This window comes from Photinus pyralis, unplaced genomic scaffold, assembly GCF_008802855.1.
Source record: "Photinus pyralis isolate 1611_PpyrPB1 unplaced genomic scaffold, Ppyr1.3 Ppyr1.4_LG3a, whole genome shotgun sequence".
NCBI lineage: Eukaryota > Metazoa > Arthropoda > Insecta > Coleoptera > Lampyridae > Photinus > Photinus pyralis.
The window spans coordinates 17,482,545-17,495,453 of NW_022170509.1; the positions used below are offsets into that span (position 1 = coordinate 17,482,545).

General features: G+C 37.9%; 1 protein-coding gene across 1 annotated transcript in view; it reads right to left on the reverse strand.

Moving 5' to 3' along the window:
* The window catches only part of LOC116165828 (lachesin-like), a 58,906-nt gene extending 46,317 nt beyond the window's left edge, over positions 1–12,589 (reverse strand). The window contains exons 1-4 of the mRNA XM_031480515.1: positions 12,361–12,589; positions 12,166–12,303; positions 9,874–10,032; positions 5,649–5,777 (exon numbers count right to left, since the gene is read on the reverse strand). Of these exons, the coding sequence (XP_031336375.1) occupies positions 5,649–5,777; positions 9,874–10,032; positions 12,166–12,303; positions 12,361–12,589 (655 nt within the window). The remainder of the gene's footprint in view (positions 1–5,648; positions 5,778–9,873; positions 10,033–12,165; positions 12,304–12,360) is intronic.
* Positions 12,590–12,909: the final 320 nt, after the last annotated feature.

Genomic DNA, 12,909 nt, shown 5'->3' on the forward strand with positions numbered 1-12,909 from the left:
ATGGAAGTCGTGTTTGCATTTACCCGAATAAGTCTAATTATAAAACTAATGTCGTAAATAGGACGTTATTACATTCTGTTCCACAATACGCTTGAGTATTCATCAAGTGTACACTAAGGAGGCTGTTAGAGGTGAGTAATTATTTGATACTCCGTTGGGAATTTGGATGCAGATATGACGAGTAGGTATGCTTCATAAATGCAAGTCATAAAGCAGGACTTAAGATGGGGGATGACGTTAAATTGTTGCGTCGGTAAAGCAAGTATAAGTATATATGCCTAAGACCTCTGCGCTTAATCGCAAAAAAAGGACTCCCCGTTGAAATGTCGGCTGTCACATCTTGTCTGCACGGAATCCGTTTCTGCTTCACCGAGATAAATACAAACACTCCGAGATCAGGTCTAATGTAACATTTATAGCCTTGAGAAGAACTGTGTTCGCCCAGCATCCTGAATCAGGCTCATTGCCTTATAGTCTCTGACGATTTCTCGATCTACCCCATTTTCTTTCTAGACATGTTGACAAGATAGATGCCAGACATCATTCTTCTGTTCTATTCGTATTCGTAGAACTTGTTTAAGATTCAAAATAACTACACTATTTAACAGAGTGCCAATTTAAAGCTACCTACTTCACATCCATATAAAACTGTCAATACGGTGTTCATGCTGCTTTAGCTACCTACTTCTTTTCTATCATAACGTAATGGAAACATGAAACATACGTGAAAAAGCGATTGGTATAACTGCTAAATTGTCCAATTGTTTTTCATCTTGTAATTAACTTCCAGAACCGTAAACGTAAAAATTACTGACACTTCATTACCTTCCTTAGAATTTATCCAATTATATTTTAGAATAATATAAAGGTTGATTTTAGCATTCTCCGCTTTGGCGGCTTTCAAAAATTTTCGCGTAATTATGGCATTTGTTTCTGTGCCACCGTTTTACTTTTGATTATAACGTGTAAACAGCGATGCTTGGAAACATTTCCACGGTGGGTATAAGAATTTATTTTGCAAATAAAGGAAAATCGCTTATATAGAATTGGTAATCCTAGAATCCAGCATTGAGGACGGCACTAATACCTCATGCTGTATAACCTTCGTACGGAGATAAAGTGCATCTGTGCTTTGAATATGCACGGAATAAGAAATCACATTTCAAAAGTTCTAATATCATGAAAAATTGTGCTCGTTTAACATTATAGCGAGTGCATTAGTAGAAACAGTATCAGGATCAGGATCAGGTGGTTTTCGCCGTTGAGCGACGTGAGCCGTCAGCGGTCGAGCCACTTTATGTAAGCGGTGGGGTAAGGTAAGTGACGACGATTGAGGTGTTACGGGAAGTGATGATAATTGAGTAATGTCAAATGCAGCTGTAACATGAATGAGGACGATCCTACCCTATGGGCGAACAATAGGACCAGGTATAGAATCTTCGTTATGGGCGAACAGAAGTCGATTGAATGTCGATCCACGCTTTGATTTTTGCATCGCAGTTAGCGGCAGTGTTGCCTCCATCGTTCCATGCACGTTGTAATATGGAATGGTCCATCTATTCTACGTGTTAATTTTATGTGTTTTTGTTTTTGAGCATCTTTTGGATGGTAGAGTGGTTTCTTTAGAAAGCGCTCTGTTAATAGTTTTACTGTTCATTAAAAGCGATCAATGATGTAGAGTGCATGTTTGTCCATTTTCCCAGCGAGATTAGATTCTGAGTCAAGCTAGATTTAGCAAAAGGGACGATTAAATGTGGGGGGTTAATCGCCGTAAACATCATCAGTTGCCTATGTTTGCGTTCCAGCAGGTGGCCCAGTTAGTGCGAACAAAGTTGAAAGGTGGGCTACTTATTATACGTGTCGGCTATGTAGCTAGTAAACGAGTAATTATAAGTTGTTTGCGAAACTGAAACGAATAGGTAGGTCTAAAAAATGCTGCTTGTAACTCAGCGACTTAAAGGATACTATAGGTATAATCACCAGTTCATGGCAAACATACTCGTGCACTATTTTTCTCACCTGCTAGAATGGCACATTAACGATTTTGGGCTCGCGCTCGGCATTGGAATACACTTCGCATTTTGTGACCGGAATCGTTTATAAACCCCGAAATTCGGGTCAGTGGTTGGTGCGCAAAAAAATGTAGTGCATATTTTGGCCGTTGGTAAAAGTCGGTCGTTTGCCAACCGTGGACGTAGAGAGGCGAGACTAAGGGAGGGCTCGAGTTATGCCGAACTCGCCTTCGGCTCGCTCGGCATTGGTGTACAAAAGAAATGTAGTGCATATTTGGGCGTTGGTAAACGTCGTTTGCCAACCGTGGACATAGAGAGGCGCGACTAAGGGAGGGCCCGAGCTATGCCGATGTCGCCTTCGGCTCGCTCGGCATTGGTGTGCAAAAAAGTGTAGTGTGTGTTTGGCCGTTGGTAAACGTCGTGTTCCCCCTTGAACGTAGAGAGGCGAGACTAAGGGAGGGCCCGAGCTATGCCGAACTGGCCTTCGGCTCACTCGGCATTAGTGTGCATAAAAATGTAGTGCATATTTGGGCGTTGGTAAACATCGTTTGCCAACCGCGGACGTGAGAGGTGAGACTAAGGGAGGGCCCGAGCTATGCCGATCTCGCCTTCGGCTCGCTCGGCATTGGTGTGCAAAAAAATGTAGTGCATATTTGGGCGGTGGTAAACGTCGTTTGCCAACCGTGGACGTAGAGAGACGATTTTAAGGGAGGGCCCGAGCTATGCCGACCTAGCCTTCGGCTCGCTCGGCATTGGTATACAAAAAAAGTGTATGCAATGAAGGAAAACACGCCTTTTCGTGGGACAAAAGACTTCCAACACATGCGGGTGGAAATTAAAAAAAGTTTATGACCCCTCACGGACGTGCCCGCGCCCTATTTAACTCAAAATCATGTTTTCGTGCTTCCCCTCCAGCACAGTATTTTTTTGAAAAGTGGGAGAACTAGTTGCCGCGCCTTGTGCTTGGACTTATACGTGCGAATTTTTGTCCGGAATATCAATTTATTTGTGCAAACTTCTTTTAAGATTCAGTAATGAATTTAATCGCTCATTCTTGCTTGGGAGTTTTGTTAAACTGGAGAATTTCAATAGATTGAAGTCAGTAAGATTTGTGAGTAACGTATTTTGACTATTTTCTGTTACGCTATCTCATTGTAGAGAGTTTATTTTTGCCATTGGTTTAAATAAACCAGTATTTCTTTTGGTATCAAATTCATTTTTACTTTTATTACTACCTTCGTTGCTTCTCAATTTCATACGGGGAGAGTTAAGTCAGTGGCGCTCAACCATTGGTAAGTGCTGCGAAGGACGGAGATCAAATGCCCACAGAACGAACTACCGCTGTCACAGATCTCAAGCTCGTATTTTCTTGTTTAATCCTGAGCTAGTTGGCCGTTCATATGGCGAGTTTGAGGAAACGCAGCGGCAACTCACCCTACCGTTATAAATGTAGTGACATTTGGTCGTTTGTGATAAGAAGTTTTTTATCGGACGAAATTTAATTATTGCACGTGTTCATATCGCGGTTAAGAAGGGATGTGCGATTCAGTTCGGCGTAAGTGGGGAAGCGTTCATTCGAAGCTGGCGTTATCAATTCTAACTGCGATTGGCGGTGTTTTTGAAAATCCGGAATGAGATTATTTTATAGAAAAAGTGGCGTTCCTTTAAAGCTGGTAAAAGGTAAAAGCTGGTGGAAACCTTTTTCCGTATTCAGAAAAAGTTAATGCAACTGTGAGTAAACAAAGCAGTTGTAAGCTTAGTCTAAAAGGTTAGTATTTCGTTAAAAGGTTCTACCGTTCGAGCAGCAATCACAAACCTCTCATCTTATTTATCAAGCCAGTTCGAGTTATTTATTAAAGAAAAAGTGAAGTTTCCTGAAGCTGTCAGCCAGTGTTTCTATGTTTTTGAAAAGTGAGCCTGAATATCGCAAACCTTTTACGACCATTGATATTATGTGGATTATTAGAGAGAAAAAAACTGAGTAATTTAAGTTTTTTTAATTTTTAATTATCGACCGCCTGCGTGCGGGCTATTGTGTCCAAACAAGCTTTGTAAGCTTTTTTTGTGTTTCGGAATAAATTTTTGTCATGATCAATCTATTAATTGTGTGTTTATTCGAATTATTTGTGCGACCCAGGTAGAGTCTTTATGTCAGATTTTTTCTATTGGTGCCCAAGATTATGAAAGCTTGTGTAGTTAATTCTTTGGAATTTTCGGAAGTTGATCGAGGCTACCGATACGTCAATATTGGGCCTTTTCTTCATAGCAGATGCCGGAAGTGTACGAGGAGGGATTATAAAATTCTAAGTTTCAAGTTAAATTCCAATATGGCGCAACTCGATGATTATTGGGCGGTATTCAGAGGCTCATCTTTGGTTTCACTGAAACCTGTAATTTCAATTTCTAAAAATCTACACACCATGGCTTATTGCTATGGAATGCCCGTCATATAAAGGAATGCTACAATGCATCTGCTAAGATGTTTCTAGAACATACTGATAACACAAAGTAACGAATGTTGCGATTTTCATTGGTATTTGGTGCGAGACTGCTGAATGGAAGTTATTAGGTATTGCATCTTTTTCACATAAAGGGCGAATTCAATTCATAGAAATATTACGTAAATATTTTCTCTCGTTAAGAACGCTTATAATTACATTGAAGACCGGGTTCAAAGGTTTTATTGAAGGAGGTTTCGTTTTATTGATTTATTTTGCAGTCTTTAGGTAACTGATGAAGAGATTTATCGTTCATATCTCTATTTTTTTGCAAAACAAGCCGAATAAGATTAAATTTATTACGGCTGTTCCGTCCTTCAAACTGTGTAATAAAATTTTGTGTAATTTCTTTTTTGGCATGCGCCTTGTCAAGAGTCGTTACGTTCGTGAGGGGTTATAATGGGTACAACGTTTAGCCGAGCTTTTTGTAGCAACCAGTTTAAAACAAAAGCCACACTTGTAGATAATACATAATCAATTAATCAAACCATGTATATATTGTCAACGAGGCGATATGAGCGACTCCTATTACAGGCTCCTATTGCAATTAATTATTGACTTGACGCTCGACATCCTCTAACACATAAAAGGACATTTCGTGGCATTATGTTTCACACGTGATCCTCCATCCTCGTGTTTGAATACTAGGTATAAAATTTCTTTTTACATTTCAAGAAGCGCACCAGGTAACTTGGAATGAATAAATGATAAAAATCGCATGTTCATTTCATTTTTGCTCACTCATATAATCAGGAAATAGTTAAATATTCAAGAAGTCCTAAACTAACGCTGTAGTAAACTAACATTTACTATTTCGTTTTGCCACGGTTAAGGGTAAATGGTTGCTTGCTGTATTAACTGACCATTGTGCAGTGAAGCAAATGTATAATTTTGAGTCGCCCCAGCTACACCCATTGTAATCTCGACAGTTTGAATTGCAGACTAGTTCCTGCAGGACATTCCCTACTAATTTATGCTCAAGCCATACATAATATATTTTATTACTTCGCCAAAACTGTTCCTCTACTATTATGTGGTGACTGTTTTACACGTTTTGTATACTTGCAAATCAGTGAAGTGGTCCAAATTAACGACCGGACCCTTCGCTTTCGATAGACAGAAATTATTTTTTACTCACAGTCAACGCTCACTTTTATCCTCTTGCTGACAGTTGGGGGAACTCCATTGCTAGCGATGCACAAATACGCACCCATGTCGAGTCGGGATATTCTCGTTAATTCCAACGTTTCGCCTTCCCACTCGGAAACTGTAAAATGCAATAAGAAACGTGTTAAAAATGTTACAGTAATTTAGGTAATTAGATTCAGTGTCAACAGTGCTCGAAACCTATTGACAAACTAATTTCATATGTCATTAATTTGATACATCATTTACGCCAAACGCTTTCCATTATGGTGTTAAATTAGTACACATCTGAATTACAGAGATATAATCCGGACATTATCAGAGTAGTAGAATGAATTGCGACCAACTTTCTGCTTAATAAAATTTCTGTATGTCCTCAGGAATTTTAAACTACCATGTATAGGGAGAAGTGATTTATATAATAATGTGATGAGTTACACTACAACAACCATACCCCAGGTGCTGAACTAAACGACAGACCAAAACCTTTGCAATTGATAATGACTAAATGCCATATTACTGTGGTGAGGTGGAATTGGTTGTGAACCTCTTTTATTCGCGACAGAAACATGTTTAGTTCTGCATTTAAGGAATACCAGCATTCCATTTGGCTTGCCTATAGCACAGAATACATTAATAATGACTAAATCTGGGACGGATTGCGACTTCAATATTTTCAACCTCTGTTTTTCGATTGGCCGTAAAGAAACTGCACATACCAAAAAACGGTGACCTTATCCAGGGGAATTTTCCACTAGGCCGGAATATCACCGCTCGACGACATTTCCAAATAATGTGTTTTCAATTCGCTTGTAGAGTCGAGTACATTTATGTTTTCTCCCAATCGTCCCAGCGCTCGTTCGCTTGATAGCTCCATCGATTTAAAAGAGCACGGATGGACCGATTATGATGAAATTTTGTAAGCGGATTCTTTATCAAATTTGTAGATCGAAGTTCGTGAATTGTCAATGTAGGATAAAAAAATAAGGATGGCCCTTTTGACACCTCCGTTACTTATGAACCGAATTGCATGAAACTGGGAATAGTTTTAGCGATATAATACGCAAGGCCAAAAGTTAAACCTAATCGATTCAACAGTCACAGTGCACTTTTAGCGAATCTATTTATTTATTTATTGTCCATCTCTTGTTCTGGGCCCACAACAGGCTTGCGTCCAATTGCAGAGTGACCCGCATAATACTTTTCAGAGGTGCCCCTGCAAAAGGTCGTAGGTTGTTCCTTACTACTCCGGTATTTACCTTACGAATTAGGAGGAAAACTTAATTTGGAGTAACCGGTAGAATGCTCGAAGCTGATCTAAGGAAATTCCCATCTCTGCCACAGATGAAAAATTCTTACCTCAGGCCAGGTTCGAACACCCGACGTCCGGATATGTAGCCCAACGCTCTACCACTGAATCACATAATCTAATTGCGGGTGAACGGGAGGTCGGAAGTGGGTACCAACAAAGGAATGTTGTTGCTCCTGACAAGATCTTACTGGTGGTATAGTCAAAGCTTCAAACGCGAATTACGGGTCAACGGCACGTCGGAAGTAGGTACAGACAAAGGGAATATGGTAGCCCCCTTTCTGATGGCTAATAGAATACTGATCTGCCACACAAAAATGCGCTGCAGTGCCTTCGATCTTACACGAGGACTTTGATAATTTTTGTCATCTCGGACATTTATGAACCAAATTGCATGAAATTCAACCTTAGCCAATACCATGTAAAATGTGATGTTATCGCGTTGGCACGTATGTATCGTCAGGGTGCCTTTATCCAAGAACAAGTCCCGCCAGAGTGCGGGTCTTGGGTTCTCAATAAAATAGGTCTGTAATGAGAGAGGTCGGCTTTTAGGCTTTTAATAAGCAGCATTTTCAGTTAAAATTTCAGAAAAATAAATAGGAACATTATCTATGCGCCTGTAGGATCTATTTTTTGACACGTGCAATTTTGCGTCCCTAGGAAGTATCACCCGCTGAAATTTCACAAGAATTGGGGTCACAAAAAAGAAACGTAACCACGTTCTTGTTCTCTAGTGCGTATTTTCAGAATAATCCGTCCATAAAGCAATTGGGTCTGCCGCATGCACAAACCATTTTTTAACACCTGCGCATAATAAATAATGGGCCAAAAAAATAATCAAGGCTGCCAACAGAATCAATCTCTCTTTCTACATCTGGTAACGGATAAGCATCACACCACAATTATATTAAGTAAATTCAACACGGCGTTTTCCCCCACGCAGTGAGAAAAATCATCCCTACCGTCGATCAGGGCATGTGTTAGAATTAATTCTACTTCGAGCTGTCCTATAGTAAGCAGTAGGTTCAAGCGGAGCTGTCCCATAGTGCGGCACGACGATAACCACGCCGAGCTGTTGCATACTGAGCGTTACATTTGTTTTATTACATGCCATTCGATTCATAAGAAATATAATGTCAAAAGGACCTTCCTTATTTTTTTACCTACTTTACAAATTTGATAAAGAATCCACCTACAAAATTTCATTGTAATCGGTCCATTCGTTATCGAGATATTGTGGTAACAGACGGACGGACAGCCGGGCAGAGGGACAAACACCGCAAAATTATAAATTCGCTGGGGGGGGGGGGCTTAAGACGTTTTTTATAAAGATTTCCCCTGTAATTTTTGTAAAGGAACCATCAACCGTAATTTCCAGTGGGGACAAGACCACACTCTAGGTGAGGCCTCACCTGGCCGCCCCCTGGCTACTGGTGTTTTCCCGAGAAATTTTGGTGTAGTCGATTTTTGGTCAAAAAGGAAGGTTATACACTGCCTTTTTTTGAGGCCCGAAAAAAAAATGGTCTCAGATCGACCCGGAAAAGAAATGTTCTTATAGCATGTGGCCTGTAGAAGCCATAATTTCAAACAGTTCCAAGATTGGGCTACTACTTCAAAAGTTACAGCCCTTTGAATTTTCTTTCGAAATTGGTTTCTAGTCTATAACTTTGGATTGAGAAGTCTGATCGAAAAAGTACGAATTGTTTTGGATTCTACGCACCAAAATTAATAAGAAAAAGTGTTTTCCCGAGGAATTTTGGTGCAGTCGATTTTTGGTAAAAAAGGAACTGCCTTTTCTTGGGGCCCGAAAAAAAAATTCTCAGATCGGCCCGGAAAAAAAATTTTCTTATAGAATGTGGCCTGTAGAATCCATAATTTCAAACAGTTCCAAGATTGGGCTACTAGTTAAAAAGTTACAGCCCTTTGAATTTTCTTTCGAAATTGGTTTCTAGTCTATAACTTTTGATTGAGAAGTCTGATCGAAAAAGTACCAATTGTTTTGGATTCTACGCACCAAAATTAATAAGAAAAAGTGTTTTCCCGAGAAATTTTGGTGTAGTCGATTTTTGGTAAAAAAGGAAGGTTATACACTGCCTTTTTTTGGGGCCCGAGAAAAAAATTGTCTCAGATCGACCCAGAAAAAAAATTTTCTTATAGAATGTGGCCTGTAGAATCCATAATTTCAAACAGTTCCAAGATTAGGCTACTAGTTCAAAAGTTACAGCCCTTTGAATTTTTTTTCGAAATTGGTTTCTAGTTTATAACTTTTGATTGAGGAGTCTAATCGAAAAAGTAAGAATTGTTTTGGATTCTACGCACCAAAATTAATAAGAAAAAGTGTTTTCCCGAGAAATTTTAGTGTAGTCGATTTTTGGTAAAAAAGGAAGGTACACTGCCTTTTTTGCCCGAAAAAAAATTGTCTCAGATCGACCCGGAAAAAAATTTTTCTTATAGAATGTGGCCTTTAGAATCCATAATTTTCAACAGTTCCAAGATTGGGCTACTAGTTCAAAAGTTACAAACTTTTGATTGAGAAGTCTAATCGAAAAAGTACGAATTGTTTTGGATTCTAGGCACCAAAATTAATAAGAAAAAGTGTTTTCCAGGGAAATTTTGGTGTAGTCGATTTTTTGGTAAAAAAGGAAGGTTATACACTGCCTTTTTTTGAGGCCCGAAATTAATGAATAAATGCAGACTTTGCTCTACCAACTTAACCAGAATGAGAGTATATATTTGAATTTGTTAATAAATGCACTAAAAATATAACCAAGAGAAGAGTAAATTAATTGCATAATTGCGTCAAATGAAGTTAAAGTGTACTTCGAACGCAAATATTAAGTTAGGAGTGCACGGAAAGAACTTTGGCATTTCTTATTAAAGGTAGTCAGTTATGTGCTTTTTTACTCACCTGTCAGAGTCTTGTTGATCGAAATTTTGGAATTGTCGTCTCGTTTCCATTTTACGCTAGGTTGTGGCGAACCCGTAGCTCTACAGGTCAAAGTTTCATTTGCGCCCTCACGAACAATGACATCGCTACTACTGAAGGAATCGTCAATATTCGGGGGTACTGTAAAGAAACACAACATTTAAACTTAATTCAAACCGAATTTTCGAATCACGTTGTCAGAATTTCTCGTATTATTTTGAAAATGGTTGAGAAGTAAATACCAATGCAGGAAATATCAACGTAATAAAATTAAAGGATTTGACTTCTTGCTATGTCCACTTGAATATAATCGCCATCATAAATTTTACATCATATCATAACAATCTCTTTAGCTTTCTTTTTATTTCATAAAGGATTTTTTTATTTATTTTCAATCCGCTTAAGAATAAATTTGTTTTCCACCGTACACATCTAAAAATAAGTCGCCCCACAACCAAAAATATTCCACGTTATTGAGATTATGTCCATTTGGGGGGTAGTAGAAAAAGTTGCTCAATGCAAAACATTAACGACTTTAAGCTTAAATTTGCATTTAGATGCTGCGGTAAGCTGCAAATTAGAGTCACTTGAAACGTAGGGACGTAAATCAATTACACTAATTGTCACATATGATTTTCGCTCTGAGAGAAATTAGGTTTCTATTTCCCTTCATTAGTTATCAACTGTAAGAAGAATTATTAAGAACATGTATAGCTGGACAGCTGTTACTTTCAAACTTATCTTCGAAATCGTCTCTGGAGATTGCCAAATTCATTACTTTTATTTTGGCAGAAACCTGTTTCTAACCTAATCAAAATACGGTTTTCCGATGACCAGAAGGTACAAGATTTTGTCGTGTTAATTCGTGCAAAACAATAAAATTAACATTCCTTTATTTTATTTAAATTATAAATAAATCGGAAATTGTTCACTAATTCTCTGTCGAGAGCGTGTTAATTTGGATTATTTCTTTCTATATGCGAAATTCTATGAGACAGTAGATTGAGTCAATGCAATGCGCTTAGCTCCATAAAGAAACATTGGTATAAAAATTGGTATCTATAAATTTACATCCATATCGATCAATAAATAATGAAGTTATCAATTGGTTTCTCAAGCGCATTTTCATACGGAAACGTTTTAGACTTGTCACGGAAAATCTAATGTTGACATAAGCCAATTAAACACCGTATGAACTATTTTTATAAATTTTTACAATTTTTAACATTTCTACAAATTTTTGAAATATTTTCAAAATTTCCTACAAATTTCCATACGCGACACACACTTTTTGAAACATTTCTCTCATATTTTCATCACTTCTAATATCTTAATTTTTCTAAACATTCCAAAATACCGTTTTTACGTCTTTTTAAAGATTCTACACGTTTCTAAAACACTCTTCACAAATTTTCATTCCGTTTCCATAAGTTCTTACACATTTTCAAAATTGCTAAACATTTCCAAAACTTGGGACCCTTTTGTACAACATTTGCCTTATATTTCTATCACTTCTGAAATATGTCTTATTTTTTAAATCCAAAATTTAGAAAATAATTTTACACGAACTTCCAAAGTCTATGAAACGATTCCATTTCCCAAACGTGTTGTGAATCATTTTCAAAATTTTTTAAATATACATTTTCAAAATTTTCTGTATTTTTCCAACATTTCTGAAATATTTTCCTACAAATTTTGTATAATTTTGGAAGCAGTTAAAAATTTTCTACACATTTTTGATACAAAGCACTACACATTTATTATTTCCAAAATTTCCTACACTTTTCCAAAACTTGGGACAAATTTGTGAAACATTTTCCTCGCATTTCCTTTGCTTGCGAAATATTTCCTGTTTTCAAAATATTGTGTTACACTTTCTTAAAGTTTTCTAGACGTTTCTAAAACATTTCAAAATTCTTAGAAATTCTTCTAATATTTCCCGATTGCACAATTTCCTATTTTATGGAACGTATTCAATATTTCCAAGGCATTTTTGAAATATCTTAAAACTGCACTTTTGCAAGATTTTTGATACCTTTCGTAACGTAAATTTAATTTTATTTATTTACAATTAACTAACAATAAATTTAAAATGGATTAATTTATAACAGTAACTTAATAAAAAGTAATAATTATTTACCACTTACAATTTATAACATAACACAAATACATCGAAGTTTGAACTGGTTCGAAACACAATTCGGTTTGCTTATATAGCAAAAGACAATTGTTCTAAAATGTTCTTAAAACACGTCGGAATGTTCTATAACAAACACGTCACATCTTGAGAGGTCGCGGAGACGTTACACAAACCAAAGGGCATGATCTGCCATAAACCCGACCCTCTGCTAAAGGCTGTTTTCTCGCGATGTTCAGGATCCAGACGAACTTGCCAGTAGCCGCTTTTCATAACTAGGGTGAAAAACCGTTTTAGGACCCGTTAGCGTATCTAGCTTGTCATCTGGTAACGGATAACTTTCTTTGGCTTATAATCTACGCAAAAGTTCGGGCTGCCATCTTTCTTTTTCACTATCACCACAGGTGAGGTCCAAGGGCTGCTGGATGGTTCAATTATTCCTTCATTAGCCATGTCGCCGATGATTTCATCGTCTTCGCCGCGTTTAGCCCATTGTAGTCCAGGAGCCCAGGAGTTACCATATTGCTTCGGGCGACAGTCCTTTGTCTGAAGCAAACACATCTTGGTGGCGTCAAATTAACCTTTTAGCTTGGTCTTTTCAGGTTATTGTCAAATTTGTGCATAAGACTGTAATCATAGCTTGAAGCCTTTCTGGGCACTTCAAAGTGTCATCACTCTTGGCTGTTTACACAACGCGCGACTGCAGCTGCTGGGGTACACGTCCCAATCTCAGTGCCCTTCTTTAACTTGGTCGGGAATGAGTGAACAGGTCGCCTGAAGGGGTGGTTTTTGGAGCAAAAAGGGTGAAACACTCCCCTGAGAGGTGGAAACTCTTTTGATATGTATTTACTTGTCTGTAAGGAGTTCCTACACACAGTTTC